Source organism: Polyodon spathula, chromosome 13 (assembly GCF_017654505.1).
Source record: "Polyodon spathula isolate WHYD16114869_AA chromosome 13, ASM1765450v1, whole genome shotgun sequence".
In the NCBI taxonomy this organism is placed as follows: domain Eukaryota; kingdom Metazoa; phylum Chordata; class Actinopteri; order Acipenseriformes; family Polyodontidae; genus Polyodon; species Polyodon spathula.
The window spans coordinates 22,764,284-22,783,019 of NC_054546.1; the positions used below are offsets into that span (position 1 = coordinate 22,764,284).

Consider the following 18,736-nt stretch of genomic DNA (forward strand, 5'->3'; position numbering starts at 1 on the left):
AAAGTTTGTGGGGAATAATAGCCATTTTCTATACTTTTGAGGCATAAGCAATTAGGAAATAACACTTACTACCCAGGAACAAAAAAAAAAAAAAAAAAAAAATTGTTACACGGTGTTATCATTGTTCTCTGTGAGCTTGTCTGGAGAATCCTAACTGCCTAGCACAAAACACACTCCTCATTCCATTCAAATCATGTGACAAAACAGCATATCAACTTGGCTGGACCCACTGCTCCCACTCCCTGTATATGCAGATTAGGTGGAGCCAGAGTTGAAAACAAAATCTGCTCAGTGCTAGGCAGTTAGAGGATAATAACATGGGGAGCATCAGAACCCAGAAGCACTCCGAATGATTGCAAACATCACAAAGACAAGTAAAGGTGAACAATTAAATACATAAAATGACATTTGAAGCTGTTTAAGGATTTGCTTTTCTGGGCAATTTCTCCCTTAAATACTTTTTCAGATTATCAAAAAAAAAAAAAAAAAAAAAAAAAAAAAAAAAAAAAAAAAAAACAGAACACAAAAAAACACACAACACTCTCCCAAGGCATACTGTGCACAGTAATGCAAAACATTTAAGGTCTGTATTATAATAGTGAGATGAAAACCAAGGCTGGACTTGCAACATCATGTCTTTTTAAATCTATGGTTTTGGGAAATGGGACTGCTTTAAGTTTGAAGTCCTCAACAGCTGTTTCTCTAGCCTGCAGAACCAGTCTTGCTCCAATTCCCGAGCTGAGATGGAAACGCCAAAGAGAATTGGCTGCAGTGGCAGTAATAGCGTGCGTTGTTTTATTCACTGTTTGCTCACCCGATGACACTCCGTGGTCACCAAACTGTTAAAAAGTCAACAGATGATACTCAACGAACTGTTAAACTCACCGATGAGCCACTACGCTTACCGGGCTAGAAAGCTGGCGAGATTCATGGACAGAATCAGGCTCAATCAAGATATGAAGGTAAAGACAAGTGACATTGTTTTGTAAAATAAGTTAAAAGGGATGTCATGTGATCAAAAATAAAACCTGAAAATTTCAAGCTCTAGGTATTTTTTACTTTTAGGGAAGAAAAAAAAAAACATTACTGTATAAACTTGCCATATAAATACATATAAGCCTTTCAATTGTCATTTCCGTAAATACAATTCCTGAACCTTTAATCTTATCCAGATTCAGCGGCAGTGTTATTTTTATGTTTCCGAGGCCACGTTCATTTAAATGCATATGCAACAGGCTGGGCACGAACCATTGACCCCGCATACTGCAAACAAACATCCTAACCACAATGCAAAAGAGCCAGGCTTGTCTGCATTCATAAATAGAGCTTTGAAGCACATCTCACTGACAGGGAACAGAATCTGTAACAGCAGTGGATCACACAACGCTACCCTTTAAACATACATCACAGAAAAGGTGCGGTACGTTTTAATTGCAGCTGTACTACCTGCCCTGAGCCTTAGACTACATCTCCCGAGAGACTGATCCTATTGGAACAAAACCAGAAGTAATACTGGAATGCAACTCCTATTCAGCGCAGTGTTACTGCAGAGACATGCCCACAGGAGAAGTGTGCTAAGCAGCCTGATAGAACACTGTTTATTAATGGGGAGGAACGAGGGGCAAGGAATCTCACGGTTACCACGGCCAAGTCCATCGACACCAATCTCAAACATGTTTGCTATATTGACACAGTAGTGTTCATTAACTCAATCAGGTTTGCCTTTCTTGCTTTATTTACAGTGATTGTAGCCAACAAAATAATTATATAAACCTAACCCCATGTTGCACCTGAATTAGCAACACAGGTCTCAAATGAGCAGTTTTGAAAGAATCACTAGTAATTTTCATTTTAAAACATAGTATCTGGTACTACTCTAAGTTAAAGAAATCTGTTTGCAAGCAATGCTGTCCAGGAAGTTTGGTATTTATTTACTTTCTTGTTCATTTCACCCCAGCAGTGGCTTGTTGGTCAAAGCATGTTACTGGCTCAGAGCATGTCAGTCAATAGAGGAAGCAGCTGATTGGTTATTGACAGGAAAAAAGCCAGTGAAGAGGTGGGGACCATTTCACTGTCCAGGTGACCCAGGAAGTGCAAAACAGTCTAACAGCATGGCTTGAAAACAGAGCTTTCTTTAACTTGGAGCATACTTTAAAATGAACATACATCTGATTAAATTAATGGATGTGTACAGCAGAGAAAATGCATCACATATCAATTTCACACATCTATATTCTGAGTGTCTGTCTACTTTTGACATGTCTTGTAGATTGTGCCATTTAAATCCTAAGACGAACACATCTGGAAGCAAGCAAAACAGCATGGTATTAATAAATGAACTGGTTAAAATACTACACAAGGCAAATTGCACTTAAATACAAGTTCCAATTCTAAATGGTTCTTCACCTCTCTCGATCCAGGCCTTCTGACATCATTGGTTAGAAAAGCTGTACAAACGGCCCAAAGACTGTGTATACTGCAGTGTGTCAAGAGAGTGAATCAGAAACCAGTTACAATTAGCACTGCAGGAGGAGGTGAGAGAGACCTGACCTACTGACCAAAACCACAAGAAATAGCAGCAGTGTTGGGCCACCCAGATAAGACTGCAAAGCCAGTGAACACAGCTGTATGGCAAGCAACACATTTTTAAAGCAACACGGTTCTACTGCAGCTTCTCTGGAAGAGATTGACATTATGGGCAATGTTGGAAAAAGCATGTTTATCTCCAACAGCCATGCTTAAAACATAGGGTCAATTCTTGTTCCAGTTAGAAAATAATCGTGGCATGTGTGTAAACATATTTTTAAGTTTCAAAATGCACTTCTAAGCATGCATGTAGAATTTCCCTAAACCAAGAAGGCATCTTCTTTACAGTAATGATCTCATGTATTTTGGATATTGGGACCATGAAGAAGCAGCTCATATGCTGCACACATGTATTGCAGGTCTGTGAGGTTACTGTGGCAGCCCACCAGTGGAACATGAAACAGCCTATGAGTAAAGTTAAGCCTTTGTACATGTCTGACAAAATTACAATTTCTATTCTGTCCGACATTGAAGAGGGAAACTGGACAACACAACTCTGCCCTCTAGCAATGAAGCAGTCTCAACTGAATTCCCAGTAACACCATTTTGAGATGGTTAAGGCAAGTCCACAATGTCTTGGGGTCAGTCTTACAGTTCTATGTACACTGTATTGCATACAAATTGCCAAAGATCCAGGTGAACTGTGTAAAAGAACAGGCTCCTGGATCTCATTTTCCTACCAATCCATATTTAACACTTGAACAGCCTGTTGTTTTAGAATGTTTCTCTTGGCCTCTAAGTCTTTCTTGGTTAAAATGGTTTCAAATTCTAACCAAGTTGTGAAAGCTCAGCATTCTCTCATTTTAATGAGATTCTTTTTAAAGCTGGGTGCTGGGTATTCTTCAGGATAGGAAACTGGTTCCATCCTTTCTACTCCATTAATTATGAACAAGATGACTTTTGGCAACTGGAAAAAATGTGAAGTTTAAAAAAAATGACGATGAGCAGTTCAACTGTGGGCGTATTACAAATGACATTGAATGATACAGCCAAAACAAGCTGAATAAAAAGACAACTGTCTACTAGACTGAGAAGTTCAAGATAGTTATGGATGCTCGTTTATAACAGAATTCAACAACAAACAAGACATTTGCTTCAAACCGGGCATGAAATTGCAGGACCAAACCAAGATGCATTCTGAAATGCTTTGAAAGAAGAAGAAAAAACTCACCAATAATCACTTACATTTAAATATATTAAATACCTCTGCACACAGCTGCTAATTAATGCTTCTATAACAGGTCTTCTCCCGACCATTTACGTTCCAATTTCCTGATATTTTGTTAAAACACCTTTCTGGCGACCAGGACAGTAGAGCTTGGGATTTGATTGAACCTCCCATGAAAACATTCCCTAATCTGGTCACTGAGATCCTGTTGTAAACCCTATAGGTGAAGCAGGTAGCAGGTTTAAAACAGACCTGCAGGTTTGTTTACATTGCAGTGTCTGTTTCTTCACATGCTGGTAACACCTGTGCCTATAAATATACAAAACTGTATTTTAGAAAGAATCTGTATTAAAACCTGTAATTTGTATAAACTTAATTATGAACAACTAGGATCTGAAAGCACTGTTTCTGAAAGTGAAGATACACCCCTATATTCAACTGATCTAAACCAGGGATGGAAATAAGCCCCTTGTTGCATAGCAGTTTTACCCATTCCATGTTTTAATGTAAGCTTGATTAGCCACACAGTGTATATATCAAGCTAAGGCATGAATTGTTAAACCAATAATAAAACCAAAAATGGATCAAATTACTATGCATTAGGAATCTTATTTCCATCCCTGGATTTATACAGTTGTGGCTCTAAATACTGCCACCATTTAAACATTCGATTAGGACCGTATCAAACTTTTAAAAGATAAATACACACTAAAGACATCAACACACATAGTAAGAGATGCTGGTTTTCACAAAGTTCCCTTCTTTAATGATTCAAACAGCAGCTGTGTTTAGATCAGCCACCGTTTAAATCAAAAGAATAGGCCCCACAATGCAAAAGAGCCAGGCTTGTCTGCATTCATAATTATAGAGCTTTGAAGCACATCTCTGTTTTTTCTGTGGCACAACAGGTGACTAAGCTACAGAAATGCAGCATGTTCCCTGAGAATCATTAAATGCAGATAAAACAGTGAAGACCCTCAAGACAGACCATGTGCCATGCTCCATATTCTTACAGCAATCCCAGCAGAAGCCTGCAGGAGCGCCCTGGATTGGAAAGCTGCTCTGTGTGCTCCGAGTCCAGGCTGGCATGCCGAGGGCTCGGGGTCCCTGTGGGATCACTGCTGGCTGCGGGTCACTACCACGTAGAGTAGCCCCATGAGCAGGGCCCCCCGGACCCCCACCACGGCCAAGACCAGCAGCAGCCCGACAGACATGAGCGGCTCTATGACCTGCGTGCCCAGGTTCCAGCGGGGGAAGCCCAGGTTGACCAGCAGCTGATTCATGTCAGAGAAGGCGGAGCGGCCCTGACCCCTGGGAGCATGAGGAGCCTGTGGTGTGTTCTGTGCCTGCGCTCCACCGCGAGTCTGATGGATGAAACCCTGGAGTAACAAAACCAGCAACACAGGCAGTGAATAGCTGACAATAGCTAGGTGTTCATTGTTCTTTAACAGTGCACCAAAACTGTGACATCTAACTACATTAAAAAAAAAAAAAAAAAAAAATCAATCAGTTGCCCAAAGCAAGCCTGATTTTTAAATATAATTCCAGCAAATTCTAAATGAAAGAATATTCCAGGGATAGAAGTATGACTCCTATTTCATAGGCGTTTCACCCACTCCAGGTTTTAATATGAGCTTCACTAGCCAGTGTAACAAACTCAGGTGTGTCCTATTAAACTCACAGTGAAACTAGGAGTAGATCAAACTGCTATGCAATGGGAGTGTTATTTCCATCCCTGTATTTTTTTTTGTTGTTGCTGCTGTTCTTATGGTAACTACTGTTTAAAAAAACCACAGAATCCCAGGACTCAGTAATTAGCAGTTCAGAGCTGGTAGCTAGCAACCTCTAGTGGATGTAGGTATGAATGGCAACTTACAGGTTACACCATACAAAAAACAAGCTTAAAAATATTATTCATTATTAAAATAATCATTTTCTCAATCTGGGAAGAAAAAAAAAAAAAAAAAAAAAAAAAAAACACAGGATGTAGTAATGGGGGAGCTTTGAAGAACTCCTACATTGTCAGGGAAAAGGTACCTTCAGCACGACAATAAAACTGAAGAGTAGATACCGTGACAAGCCTGCTAATACTCGCTGTAACGGCACAGTAGCTCCCCCTAGGGGCTGGCCATGTACACTGCCTTGCTTGTTTGTCAGACAGTCAGTTCTGCTCTGCTGGCACCTCTTACCTGCCGGGGCACATGGACCTCCTCTCTCCGATTGTGGGTTTTCCGTACCCGGGGGTCATCGTCCTGCACAATCTCTCCATTGGCCAAAATCCGAACCATCCTCTCAGACTGCAATGTTAATGCCTTGAATAGTAAATACATATAACAGAAGGGTTACGCAACACACATAACATGCCAAGGAAGAAACAACTGTATGCGTAAAGTCAGCCAATGTCTGTCTATAGTGCCAAGTTGACTTATTTAATATAAGGAATGTCCATACCAAGCTTCACCAGGACTGGGATGCCTAAAAAAGAGCTGATGCACATTCCAGAACCTTCAGCTGTTTCAGAACCCTGCTGAACATTCCTGCAACTGCTGATTACTGGTCATCCAGCCGGTTTATACAATCCCAGTCAAGGTTTACCGCAAACATATATCTGCTGGAATCCTGCATTGTAGCCGTGAGAATGGAGGGAGCATAAGACTGGTCTCTATCAATCTACACCTGTGGATTCCTGTACTAATTAAAGGTTTGCTGAAACAAAACCATGAAATGGTGTCTTTTGATGGTCAGTTAAGAATCAATGATACACCTTTGTAATTGAACCCCAAGGCGTGTTAGGTCAGCGGTTTAAAATGAAAACGCTTGTAACTTATATTTTTGCAATGGTTCAGATAATATTCTTTTCAAATTAATTGACATTCCTTAAAATAAATAAAAATAAATATTCATTGGTCTCTTACTGACAATCTTGGGTTACAGCAACTATCTCCATTTAGGAGTGAAGGCAAGGAGTTCTTAATGAACTAGATGAAACCAGTAAACCAGCGCCCAGTCTCCTGAACCAGCACGACCAGCTGAAACCAGTAAACCGCGCCCAGTCTCCTGAACCAGCACGACCGGCTGAAACCAGTAGACCACTGCTGGAATTTTCTTCAGAGCACTGTTTAATCACACTTTTTGTATCAAAAACAATAACTTTGATCATGTTAAACCAGGGACGGTAATAAGAGTTCTATTGCATAGCAGTTTCACCCATTCCAGGGTGTGTGTGTGTGTGTGTGTGTGTGTGTGTGTGTGTGTGTGTGTGTGTGTGTGTGTGTGTATATATGTGTATATATATATGTGTGTGTCTTTATATATATATTTATATATATATATAAGTAGACTGACCAGAGAGGCTACCAAGAGGCCAATGGCAACTTTGCAAGAGTTACAGGCTTTTATGGCCAAGACTGGTCAAAGTGTGCATGTGACAACAATATCCCAAGCACTCTACTAAATCTGTCCTGTATGGTAGGGTGGTAAAAAGGAAGCCATTACTGAAGAAAGCCCACCCTAAATCCCATTTGAAGTATGCAAAAAAAAAAAAAAAAAAAAAAAAAAAAAAAAAAAAAAAAAAAAAAAAAAAAAAAAAAACACTCTGAGATTCTGTAGCCACGTTGCAAAAAGTTTTGTGGTCTGACAAAACTAAAATGGAACTTTTTGGCCTAAATGCAAAGCGTAATGTTTGGTGCAAACCCAACACAGCGCATCACCCAGAGAACACCATCCCTACAGTGAAGCACGGTGGTGGCAGCATTATGTTATGGGGATGTTTCTCATTGGCAGTGACTGAAATACGCTCAGTTAAGCAAAGAAAAAAATTACTTAATTACTTTAAGAAATGAAGGTCAATCTTTAAGAGAAATCGCAAGAACTTTGCAAATGTCTGCAACTGCTGTGGCCAAGACCATCAAACGATTTGAAGAAACTGGTACTCATGAGGACCAAACAAGGTCAGGCAGGCCAAGGGTGACCTCAGAATCAGAGAACAAGTTCATTTGAGTCACAAGTCTGCGAAACCAGCCATTCACTGCCCCTGAAATACAAGCACAGCTAAATGCTACCAGAAGTACAGATGTTTCAACATCAACTGTTTAGAGGAGATTGTGTGAAGCTGGCCTAACTGGCAGAACTACTGCAAAGAAACCACTGTTCTGAGTGCAGAATAAGAAGAAGAGACTTGCGGGGCCAAAAAACACAGAAACTGGACGTCTGAGGAGTGGAAGTCAGTCTTATGGACTGATGAGTTAAAATTTTAAATATCTGGGTCCAACACCGAGTATTTGTAAGGCGCAGAGAGGGTGAGCACATGAGTTCTGCATGTGTGGTTACCACTGTCAAGCATGGAGGAGGCAGTGTCATGGTCTGGGGTTGCTTTGCTGGTGACAGAGTTGGTGATCTTTACCAAGTCTGTGGCAAACTCAACTAGCATGGCTATCATAGCATACTTCAGAGGCATGCCATTCCATCAGGATTATGGCTAGCTGGGCAGTCCTTCATTCTTCAGCAAGAGAATGACCCAAAACACACCTCAAAGTTGTGCAAGAACTATCTGGCGAAGAAGGAAAGTGAAGGACAACTCAATCTAATGACCTGGCCTGCCCAGTCTCCAGACCTCAATCCCATAGAACTTGTATGAGACGAACTGGACAGAAGAGTCAAAGAAAAGCTACCACAGGTGCCCTACGTCTCTGGGAATTGCTGCAGAAGAGATGGGAAGACATGTCGGGTGATTTCCTGCTGAAACTTCTTAACCGAATGCCTCGTGTTTGTGAGGCTGTTATTAAGGCAAAGGGTGGCTATTTTGATGAATCCAAGATTTAGAGACAATTTTCAATTTTCTTGAACATTGCTTTGATATGCCTTATGTTTTGTTTTTTATATTGTAACATGTGTTTTCATTTTCAAGTGTTTACAGACACGTATGAGACCTAAAACACTGTCAATTATGAAAAAAAAGACACACTAGTTTCCAGCAAATGTACTCAAACTTTTGACTGGTACTGTGTGTAAAATATATATATATATATATATATATTAGTGGCTTGCAAAAGTATTCAGACCCCTGACCAATTCTCTCATATTACTAAATTACAAATGGTACATTGCAATTTCGTTCTGTTTGATATTTTATTTTAAAACACAAACTCAAAATCAATTATTGTAAGATGACATTGGTTTTATGTTGGGAAATATTTTTAAGAAAAATAAAAAATGGAAATATCTTGCTTGCATAAGTATTCAACCCTCACACATTAACATTTGGTAGAGCCACCTTTCGCTGCAATAACAGCTTTAAGTCTTTTGGGATAAGTATGTACCAGCTTTGCACACAGTGTCGGAGTGATTTTGACCCATTCTTCTTGGCAGATTTGCTCCAGGTTGTTCAGGTTGGTTGGACGACGCTTGTGGACTGCAATTTTCAAATAGTGCCACAGATTCTCAATGGGATTGAGATCAAGACTTTGACTGGGCCACTGTAGGACATTCAACTTTTTGTTCTTGAGCCACTCCAATGTTGCTTTGGCCTTGTGTTTGGGATCATTGTCCTGTTGAAAGGTAAATTTCCTCCCAAGCTTCAGTTTTTTAGCAGACTGAAGCAGATTCTCTTGCAGTATTTTCCTGTATTTTGCTCCATCCATTCTTCCTTCAATTGTAACAAGATGCCCAGTCCCTGCTGATGAGAAGCATCCCCACTGCATGATGCTGCCACCATCATACTTCACTGTAGGGATGGTGTGTCTTGAGGCATGTGCAGTGTTAGGTTTGCGCCACACATAGCGCTTTGAGTTTTGGCCAAAAAGCTCTATCTTGGTCTCATCTGACCACAAAACCTTTTCCCACATCGCAGCTGGGTCACTCTCATGCTTTCTGGCAAACTCCAGGTGTACTTTCAGATGGTACTTTTTGAGTAACAGCTTCTCTATCCACCCTCCCATATAGGCCAGTGTTATGCAGAGCTCTTGATATGATTGACTGCTGCACCATTACTTCACTCCCAGCCACTGAACTCTGTAGCTCCTTCAAAGTGATTGTTGGCCTCTCTGTGGCTTCTCCCACAAGTCTCCTTGTTTGAGCGCTGAGTTTTGAGGGACTGCCTTTTCTTGGCAGTGCCTGGGTGGTGTGATGCAGCTTCCACTTTTTGATTATTGATTCAACTGTTCTCACTGGGATATCCAAACACACGGATATTATTTTGTACCCTTTCCCTAATCTGTGCATTTGTATTACTTTACTCTAACTTCTGTAGAATGCTCATTGGTCTTCATTTTCCTTCAGATTAACAGCCTTACCAATGATCCTTCAACAGTGGGGTTTTTATTCAGAAAATGTGACAGCAACTTGAATTGTTCACAGGTGGAGGCCAATGGTAAGGTAATTGTGTCCTCGTTAGGGCAATTTCTTTCAGCGGTGCAAACTGGGAGCCTCCACAGCACAGGGGTTGAATACTTATGCAAGCAAGATATTTCAGGTTTTTTTATTTTTCTTAAATATATTTCCCAACAAAAAACCAATGTCACCTTACAATAATTGATTCTGAGTTTCAGTGTTTAAAAATAAAATATCAAACAGAACAAGATTTCAATGTACCATTTGTAATTCAGTAATATGAGAGAATTGGTCAGGGGTCTGAATACTTTTTCAAGCCACTGTATATACACATACACACACACACACACACAGAATTACATACCTATAATATATACATATACATACACGTTCCATTTCTCTGTCAATCTGTTTTGGAGAATATCCTTGTTGGACAAAAGCACCACGAAGACTGCAAAGATGTGTGTTTCTGCCAGTAGTTTCAGAGCAGTTTTGATGTTAACAATAGCTTGACTGTAAATGACAGATTTATGTGTGCAATGTGGATGAAAACTAAAGATGTGTAGGTATTTGTGGTTGTCGGTGGGTTTTCTGTAGATGGATGAAGTAATATTACCATTTTTGATGGTTATTGTTCTGTCTAAGAATTGTATCATTTCTTTTGAATAATTAATTGTCAGTTCAATGGTTGAATCGTCCAACAAGGATATTCTCCAAAACAGACTGAGAGAGAAATGGAACGTGCCATCAGAATACCAAGAGAAAAATTGTTGGAATACAAAGTAAAACCTGTGTTTAATATTGTACCCTTAGTTGTTACATACAATCTATCCCTACAACCTCTCTGCAAAATCAGAGAATTACACCCAGTTTTAGCTGAAGATTTCACCCTCTCCAATATTTTCTTGGAAACACCTCTCCTATCCTACAGACAACCACCTAACCTGTCCCAGCTTATCATCCGGAGCAAACTAAGAACTGACCTAAACAAAGCACACAATGGAACTAAACCCTGCAATACCAACACACCAAAAACTGTCCCCATATCTCTATGCAAAATACCATCCTCACAGTGCAAGGGAAACTGGAGATAAAAGGATCATTTACCTGCAGATCCAAAAATGTAATCTACATGATTAAATGTAGCAAATGCTCCGATGGAACTTACACAGAAGAAACCAAACAACATCTTCGGACAAGGATGAATCTACACAGGCACGCTATCAACAACAAAATTAAAAGCACTCCTATTAGCAACCATTTTAACATCCCTAACCATTCTGCATGATCTGACGGTTCTTGTTTTAAAGGGCAATTTCAAAAATACACAAGACAGGAGAACTTGGGAACTTACATTTATAAAATTCCTGGACTCAAAAAACAAAGGGCTCAATCAGGATACTGGTTTTCTACCTCATTACAATTTATAGTACTTGTTTATATACATTGCATAAATGTGTATGCATGTGTGTGTATGACATGCAGCTTTTTTCCCTTACCTTAGAATTGTAGCGATTCAAAATGGGTTATTTTTGTTAAAGTGCATAAATCTCTCTTTCCTACATTCACCTCAAGACGACCTTTGAGGTCGTGAAAGCTTATGAATAATTACTATTTAGTTAGTCCAATAAAATGTATCACATCTTCTCTCTGTCTACATTTAAATATAAAAGTTTAAAAAAAATGATGTCACATACACAGAACAACATCATAAGAACAAATCATGGTTTGAATATAAACAATAACAAGTCGTTGTCATGCTGTCAAAAAACTTTAAATACCCCCAATGTTTTGATTCAACATATTGAAACGCTGGGCAGCTGGCTATTTGAGCTAATATTACTTATTAATATTAATTATCGTAAATTACTTCTTATAGTAAGAATTCACATAATATTAACTTCCCGTTTGTGCAAATTATTTTGCTGTACCATAAATTCGTCACCCTCAAACTCTAAACACAATGACGTGTGTGTTTTCCCTTTAGCTATAGAAATGAATTCCAAGCGCATGCATTCGATTAAGTTTGTCGTGCAACAATGAAACATTTTAAACAAGAAGGTGTACACGTACATTCTGTTCAATACTCTATCAAATGAAATCAACCCTTTTTTTTTTTTTTTTTCCTACCTTTCCTCTGTAATACTAACCTAATCCAATTTGCTTTTCTTCTACCACAGTAATTTGCGACACTTACTAGCCATTTACAGCCACGGGGCACGTCATCGTGCAAGAGATCCTCCTCTTCCTTCTATTTCTCCGGTTCGTGATTGGTTGTTAGGATGGTTGCGCAGAAACAAATGCAGTGTCAGGGGGGAGTACGTTGCACAAACTCTTTTCAGAGTGATATATTGATGACAGCGTGAGTGACTTAAACTGTTTCTGATCCACAGTGAGTCTAGAAACTAGAACTAGAAACGTCTACTGGACCACACCTGTAATGGAGCTGTATTGAGAGTCAAAGAATACAGCTTGAAAGACACTGTCTGAAAGGCAGTGGCCTGTATTAATAATATGATTAAAGGGATGTGGCACTGAAACGTTGAATGTTCACTTGACTCCATCTATAACTCTAATGAGATAATCTAAGCCCCTTTCACAGTGGCATTCCTACCTAGTCCCAACCCAGCTTCATTATCTTGCATCTTCCTTTTGGTTCCTTGTTCACCGTTTGAATTTGTTTGTACACACACACAACACACACACACACACACACACACACACACATATATATATATATATATATATATATATATATATATATATATATATATATATATATATATATATATACAATATATAGTATCATCTCCCTGACTCATCTACCCTTGTGGGCTGCAGAGTGGTAGGACAGACTTGTGCTTTCATTAGAGGATTTGCTTTCCTTTCATCACTAGTCGCGTAAAATGCCTTAAAGAGCAATAGGTACACATATTTTGTGTCTTACACAAGTTTTATGTCAGTCTAGTTTTACTGTATAAATAATTAATCCATTTTTATTTTATATAGCGCCTTTCATAGTGGCCCACCATCACAAAGCGCTTTACAAGATGCAGTAAAACCAAAATCCATAATATTGTAATGATTGTAAAAATCAGAGGCGGAGGTATTTTAAAATAAATTCAATATTTATTAAATAAACACAAAACACTGTGGGCCGTGACCATGCCAAAACAAATAAGAAAATAAAAATTCAAATAACTCTCTAGACATACAAACAATACACTCTTACTCCTCTCACACATCTCTACCAACCCACCTTTTTCCAACTGTCATGCCTCGAGATACCCCCAAACATTCCGTCTCCCTGGAAACTGCTCCCTTCCCCTTAATCCTAATCAGCCAACCGGATCATCCCATCTAGCACTCAATCACATACGCACACAGTCCCCTCCCTCCTCATCCAATCTATCTAATTGGGTGTGACCCAGACCACAAGAAACAGGCAACACAGAGTCACAAACAAGACTAACATGACAAACAAGATAACATAGAAGTCTGGAAACAAACCATGCTGCTCGGGTCGCTACACAGCCCCCCCCACCCTTTAATCCCTCATCCTCGAGGGCAGGACAAAGTCTCGAAAGCGACCCGGGACGCACCATTGTCTCTGTGGCCGTGGGACTCGGGACAAGGTTGGACTTCCGTTATCCCCAGGGGATAGCACATCAGGGTTTGATGTACAGCCCTCGGACCCTGGGCTATCCAGGGTGATTGAAGGAAGAACGGACGGGCCTGGAGAAGGGGGGGTTGTTGGAGGTCACTGGAATGGGCTGAGCTGGGTCCCGCCCCAGGTAATAGCCAATAGCCGTTCTGAAGGTCCAAAGACAAAAACCAACGGACTCAGCCACTAGGCCAAGGGATTCATCAATGCTAGGAAGGGGGTATGAGTCCTTCTTAGTCACATCATTGAGCTGTCGGTAATCAACGCAGAAGCGCACTTCCCATCTTTCTTGGCTACTATTACTACAGGAGAGGTCCAGGGGCTGTCTGATGGTTTAGTGATGCCGGCATCTATCATCTCCTGAAGCAGTTCCTCTGTGACCTCTTGGCGCGCCAGTAGTTGACGGCGAGGGCGCTGCTTGATGGGATGGGCCTCTCCAGTCTCGATCTGGTGCTGGGCTAGATGTGTTCTGACCACGTCTTCTGAGCATGTGGCAAAGCTGACTCAATACTCTGAAAGGAGGTTCCACAGCTGATTTTGTTGCTCGGTCCGGAGGTCCAGTTGCCTCCCAGTGTATCTCAAAAAATCCAAGCCCAGAATACAAGGGTCCTGAACTGCCGCCACCCACATAGGGTGATGTACCATCTGTCCAGTCACCTCAGTAGCCAGTTGGCCTTTTCCATGCATCGGTGCCAGTTCCCCTGTGACTGTGTGCAGATTTACCGTGGTGGATTCCAGCTGGACACCCACTGGCAGCATGTCAGGTCGGACCAGTGTCACAGTAGTGGCCCTGTGTCCACCAAAGCAGTGCAGGGAACCCCCTCAATGCGGATCGTTACATGGCAGTAGTTCCCTGCAGTAGTCCTCCCCACGACTATGGCTGACTCAAGCTGGCTATCATCAGCTGCTTCTGGGGAGAACGGAGCCCCACTCCCCCGGCAGTGCTGTTGGGCTCCACTGGTGAGCCATGATGTTAAGTGATGAGATGGGTGGTGAAGGACTTGACAGGGGGCTCAAGCTGTCCCTCTCAAGCGGACCCCTGGTCGGTTCCCAGAGATGGGCGTGGTGTGTGCCCATATGGCGGGGCCACGGTAGTAAGGCAGTGCCGCTGCAGATGTCCTGGTCGTCCGCAGCCCCAGCACAAGCGTGTGCGGGGGCGTGTAGACTGTGTGTCTTGCACTGACACAGTTCGGAGCAGGGCAACCAGTTCTGGGAGCCAGGTAGGAAGATTTTGGACAGTTCCGGTCCTCTCCATACTGGGCTGAGCTTGATGCACCTTGGGTTGGTGTACCCAGGTCTCCTCTTCTGCAGTTACCTCTTTCCATTCCTGTGCCAAGCGTAAAGCACTCTGTAGGGTCTGGGGTCGTTGCAGCCTCAGGTATTTTCTGAGCTCTCCTCTCCCCAAAGCCTCTATGAACTGCAGTCATGCTTGCTCTTCCTGTTCAGTGGGGGTGGAGACAACGTAAGCCTGGTGGCTCTCCCTCTCTAGCTCAGACGCCAATTTGGCAATGCCCTCCCCTGCACGGCGCAAACGACGTATCAGTCTGAGTTTTAAACCCTCAGGGTCAGAAAGGTGTCCAAATCGGCATTCCAGTGCTGCCTTCAGAGCTGTATAGTTCTCCACACTGCCGGAGGGAAGTTTCAGAAGGACCAGCTGTGCATCACCCCTCAATGCTGCAGTCAATCGGATGGCTTTCTCCTCCTCAGTCCAGCCATGTAGCTTGGCCAGTGTTTCTAACTGCATAGCAAATGCCTCCCAGCTTCCAGTCCCATCAAAACCAGGAACCTTCACCTCCAAAGGCCGGGCCTTTATTAATACCTTCCACAGTCTCAGTGCACCCTACTGTCCCGCCACCACAGCGGGGCTCATCTCGGAGCTTAACTAGCTTTTGTTGTTTATTAAACAAAACAGACAACAACCCTTTTAATACCCCATAGTCTCGGCATTGTTTTGGTGGCACCCGCATAAGAAAATGCAAAGCCTCCCCCGTCAGACTGGCAGCTAATTGCAAAGCTTTCTCTAATGCAGTCCACTCTTGTAACTGTGCAGTCTGCTCAAATTGTTTTATAAAGGCTGTCAATCAACTTTAATGTCATATTTTCTATTTGTGTTTCCGGCAGCTCCTTCTGCCTCCGTGTAAGCCGACTCCTCTTTATTTTTTTTCTGGTGACCGCCATCTTGCTCTACGTCACCACACATCCCGATGGTGCCTTGTGCTGACGTTGTGGCCAGTGATCCACCTATCCCCCATCTGTCTGAGTTGTCTCGGGCCTCAGTTCTCACATACCGCTCGGCTGCCTCTCTGAGCTCAGCGGCCAGCTCTGCCACTCTCTCCCGCAGGAGTTCCTCCCTCAGCTGCGGTAGAATATCTCTCTCCGGTTGTTACACTTTTACTTTTACCAAACTGGGCTCCTTTATAATAATCCGTACGTCTGAACACCAATGTAACGATCGTAAAAATCAGAGGCAGAGGTATTTTAAAATAAATTCAATACTTATTAAATAAACACAAATCACTGTGGGCCGTGACCACGTCAAAACAAATAAGAAAAGAAAAATTCAAATAACTCTCTAGACATACACACAGTACACTTTTACTCCTCTCACACCTCTCTACCAACCGACCTTTTTCCAACTGTCACACCTCGAGAGACCCCCAAACAATCCATCTCCCTGGAAACTGCTCCCGCCCCCTTAATCCTAATCAGCCAACTGGATTATCCCATCTAGCACCCAATCACATACGCACGCAGTCCCCTCCCTCCTCATCCAATCTACCTAATGAGGTGTGCCCCGGACTATGACAAACAGGCAACACAGAGGCACAAACAAGACTAACGTGACAAACAAGATAACATAGAAGTCCAGAAACAACCCATGCTGCCCGGTTCACTACAATACTTTAAATACAGAGAAATGCATAATTCATGACGTACAGTAAAAAAAAAAAAAAAAAAAAAAAACAGTGCATATTACAAGAAATAGTACCTACAACACAGCAGCTAATAGCAGATATCAGGCTTAAAGAGCATGGAAAGCAAAAGAGAACAAGTGGGTCTTGAGAATTGATTTAAAGCGAGCGATGGTGGGAGCATCACGCACCAAAGATGTGAGAGAGTTCCAAAGAGTCGAGTCCTGAAGCTAAATGAGCGTTCTCCAAGTGTGGTGCACTTTTGCTTAGGGATAACAAGCAGGGCAAAGACGGAGGACCTTAGCTTGCAGACAGGGACATAACGGGTCAGTAAGTTGAGGAGGTACTCGGGACCTGTGTGATGAAGGGCAGTAGGTGAGCAGGAGAGTTTTGAAAGTAATCCTGAACTGTACAGGTAGCCTGTGCAGCTGGGCAAGACAAGGGGGTGATGTGATCACATTTTTTACATCTGGTAACTGTTTTAAATACAATACAATTTGTTAAGTAAGTGCTGTTAAAGGAGTGAAAAATAACTTGTAACCAGTATGGTATACAGCAGTTATAATAACAATCATTGCCACAAGGTGGCAGTAAATGGACAGGGGAGCATTAATTGGAATACTGCTTTGGAGCTGTTGGAGCAATTTCTCCAAATTGTTTTCTTCAAAGGCTATTAAAGAAAACCACATTTTATGTTTTGTTTTCTTCAGGTGTGGACAATTAATTAAAAATAAATAAAAATAATCCACACATAATCTAAGAAATAATTGTGGAAAAATAATCATATGTATCTGTGAGTCAGATTGACAAAAATGTTCATCCAGGTCAGTATAACATAATTTATTTTTTCGAAATAATAGCTGTGGAAATAAACCACTAAGAATGTTAATAAAGTTGGAATGCTACAGGTCACACAGCCCTCTATTGATGAGACAGAGAGCACTCTGATTAAGAGGGAGCAACCTGATGTTTAAAAGAAAATATTTTCCAGTTTCATCCCTCAATGCCATATGTGTAGCTTTACAAACGTGTGAGGAGCGTCGCGCCGCAGCTCAGATAGAAGGAAGGGAATTCCTGGGTTTTCAGAATAAAGGACAGGAGTCTATGGGAGATGGGTGATTTGCCTATAAGTGATGGCAAAAATGAAGCCATTTCACCTTTAATAAAACTACCCTAGGGATCTATTTCCACAGTCTATTGCAACACTTTTATTTGTCCCTATGTGTATTAAATCGTATGTAGGCCCCCGATGCACTTTTGCCAATTTTAAAGCAATTGTTCCTACTTTGCATCATTGTTGCTTTTATGTTACTGTCATCTTTTAAATTACTTCAGTATGTTCTTTAGCATTATGAGGTGTGGTCAATATAAGATATTATAGTATAGAGATTACAAGAAATGCTGGCATATTGTTGGTTAGCATACTGTGTAATTAAACCAAAATATCAATGGCACACCTTTCTAGTCCTGCCACACATTAATATGCACTTCCAGAATCTAGAAAAATACAGTACAATGATGGTATGATGACATCCAAATTCTAGAAAAAGACCTTTTTTGGGTTCCAAAAGTAAACAGAAAGTTTGTTTTGTGGCAGATCCAGGTGGAATCCAGCAGGTGGTACTGTTACTATTAATGAAAAGCAGAGTAAAAACTACCTTTAGTGTGCCTTTAGTGTTTTTATACAATTCGTTTTTACCTGGTTCAGTCAGGAGTGGTCAATAAGCTTTTAAATAACCCCAAATATACTGGCTTTATTTACTGGGCCTGCCATTCTTATAATCTCGGGGCAGTGTAGTTAATTGGACATAAATTAATGATTGCATTAATAAATTATTTTAAACTATTATTTATAACACTCATTAAATGACTCACTGTGATTTAATTACATAAATAGCTGACAGTGTTTTTAACCACAACATACATTTAAATTTGAACATAATTTATTTGAGATTTGCATTGGTTTCCAGTGCATAGTTGATGGCACTTAAAATAAAGCTGTGCTAATCATTGTGTTCTGTGTGCCCCATTAGACTGCAGTGCATGTTTTAAATCCTCTAGTAGGACAAGTTTAAATAG

The 18,736-nt window shown here is 41.2% G+C and overlaps 1 protein-coding gene across 2 annotated transcripts; it reads right to left on the reverse strand.

Moving 5' to 3' along the window:
* Positions 1-1,965: 1,965 nt before the first annotated feature.
* Positions 1,966-12,296, reverse strand: LOC121326212 (protein FAM241B-like). 2 transcript variants are annotated; one of them, XM_041269432.1, is made up of 3 exons: positions 12,232-12,296; positions 5,944-6,066; positions 1,966-5,133 (listed from the first exon to the last, which is right to left on the reverse strand). In XM_041269432.1, exons 2-3 carry the CDS (start codon positions 6,040-6,042, stop codon positions 4,870-4,872), a joined length of 363 nt encoding a protein of 120 aa, XP_041125366.1. In that variant the 5' UTR covers positions 6,043-6,066; positions 12,232-12,296; the 3' UTR covers positions 1,966-4,869. The 2 variants fall into 2 exon arrangements, with proteins under 2 accessions (XP_041125366.1, XP_041125367.1); XM_041269433.1 differs by having other exon boundaries at positions 12,212-12,282.
* Between the last annotated feature and the right edge of the window lie 6,440 nt (positions 12,297-18,736).

Coding starts and splice junctions, on each gene's coding strand:
- LOC121326212 (XM_041269432.1), bottom strand. CDS start 6,042: ATGGTTCGGATTTTGGCCAATGGAGAGATTGTGCAGGACGATGACCCC. Junction 5,134..5,943: donor AGGTCCATGTGCCCCGGCAG/GTAAGAGGTGCC, acceptor TTGTTACTCCAG/GGTTTCATCCATCAGACTCG.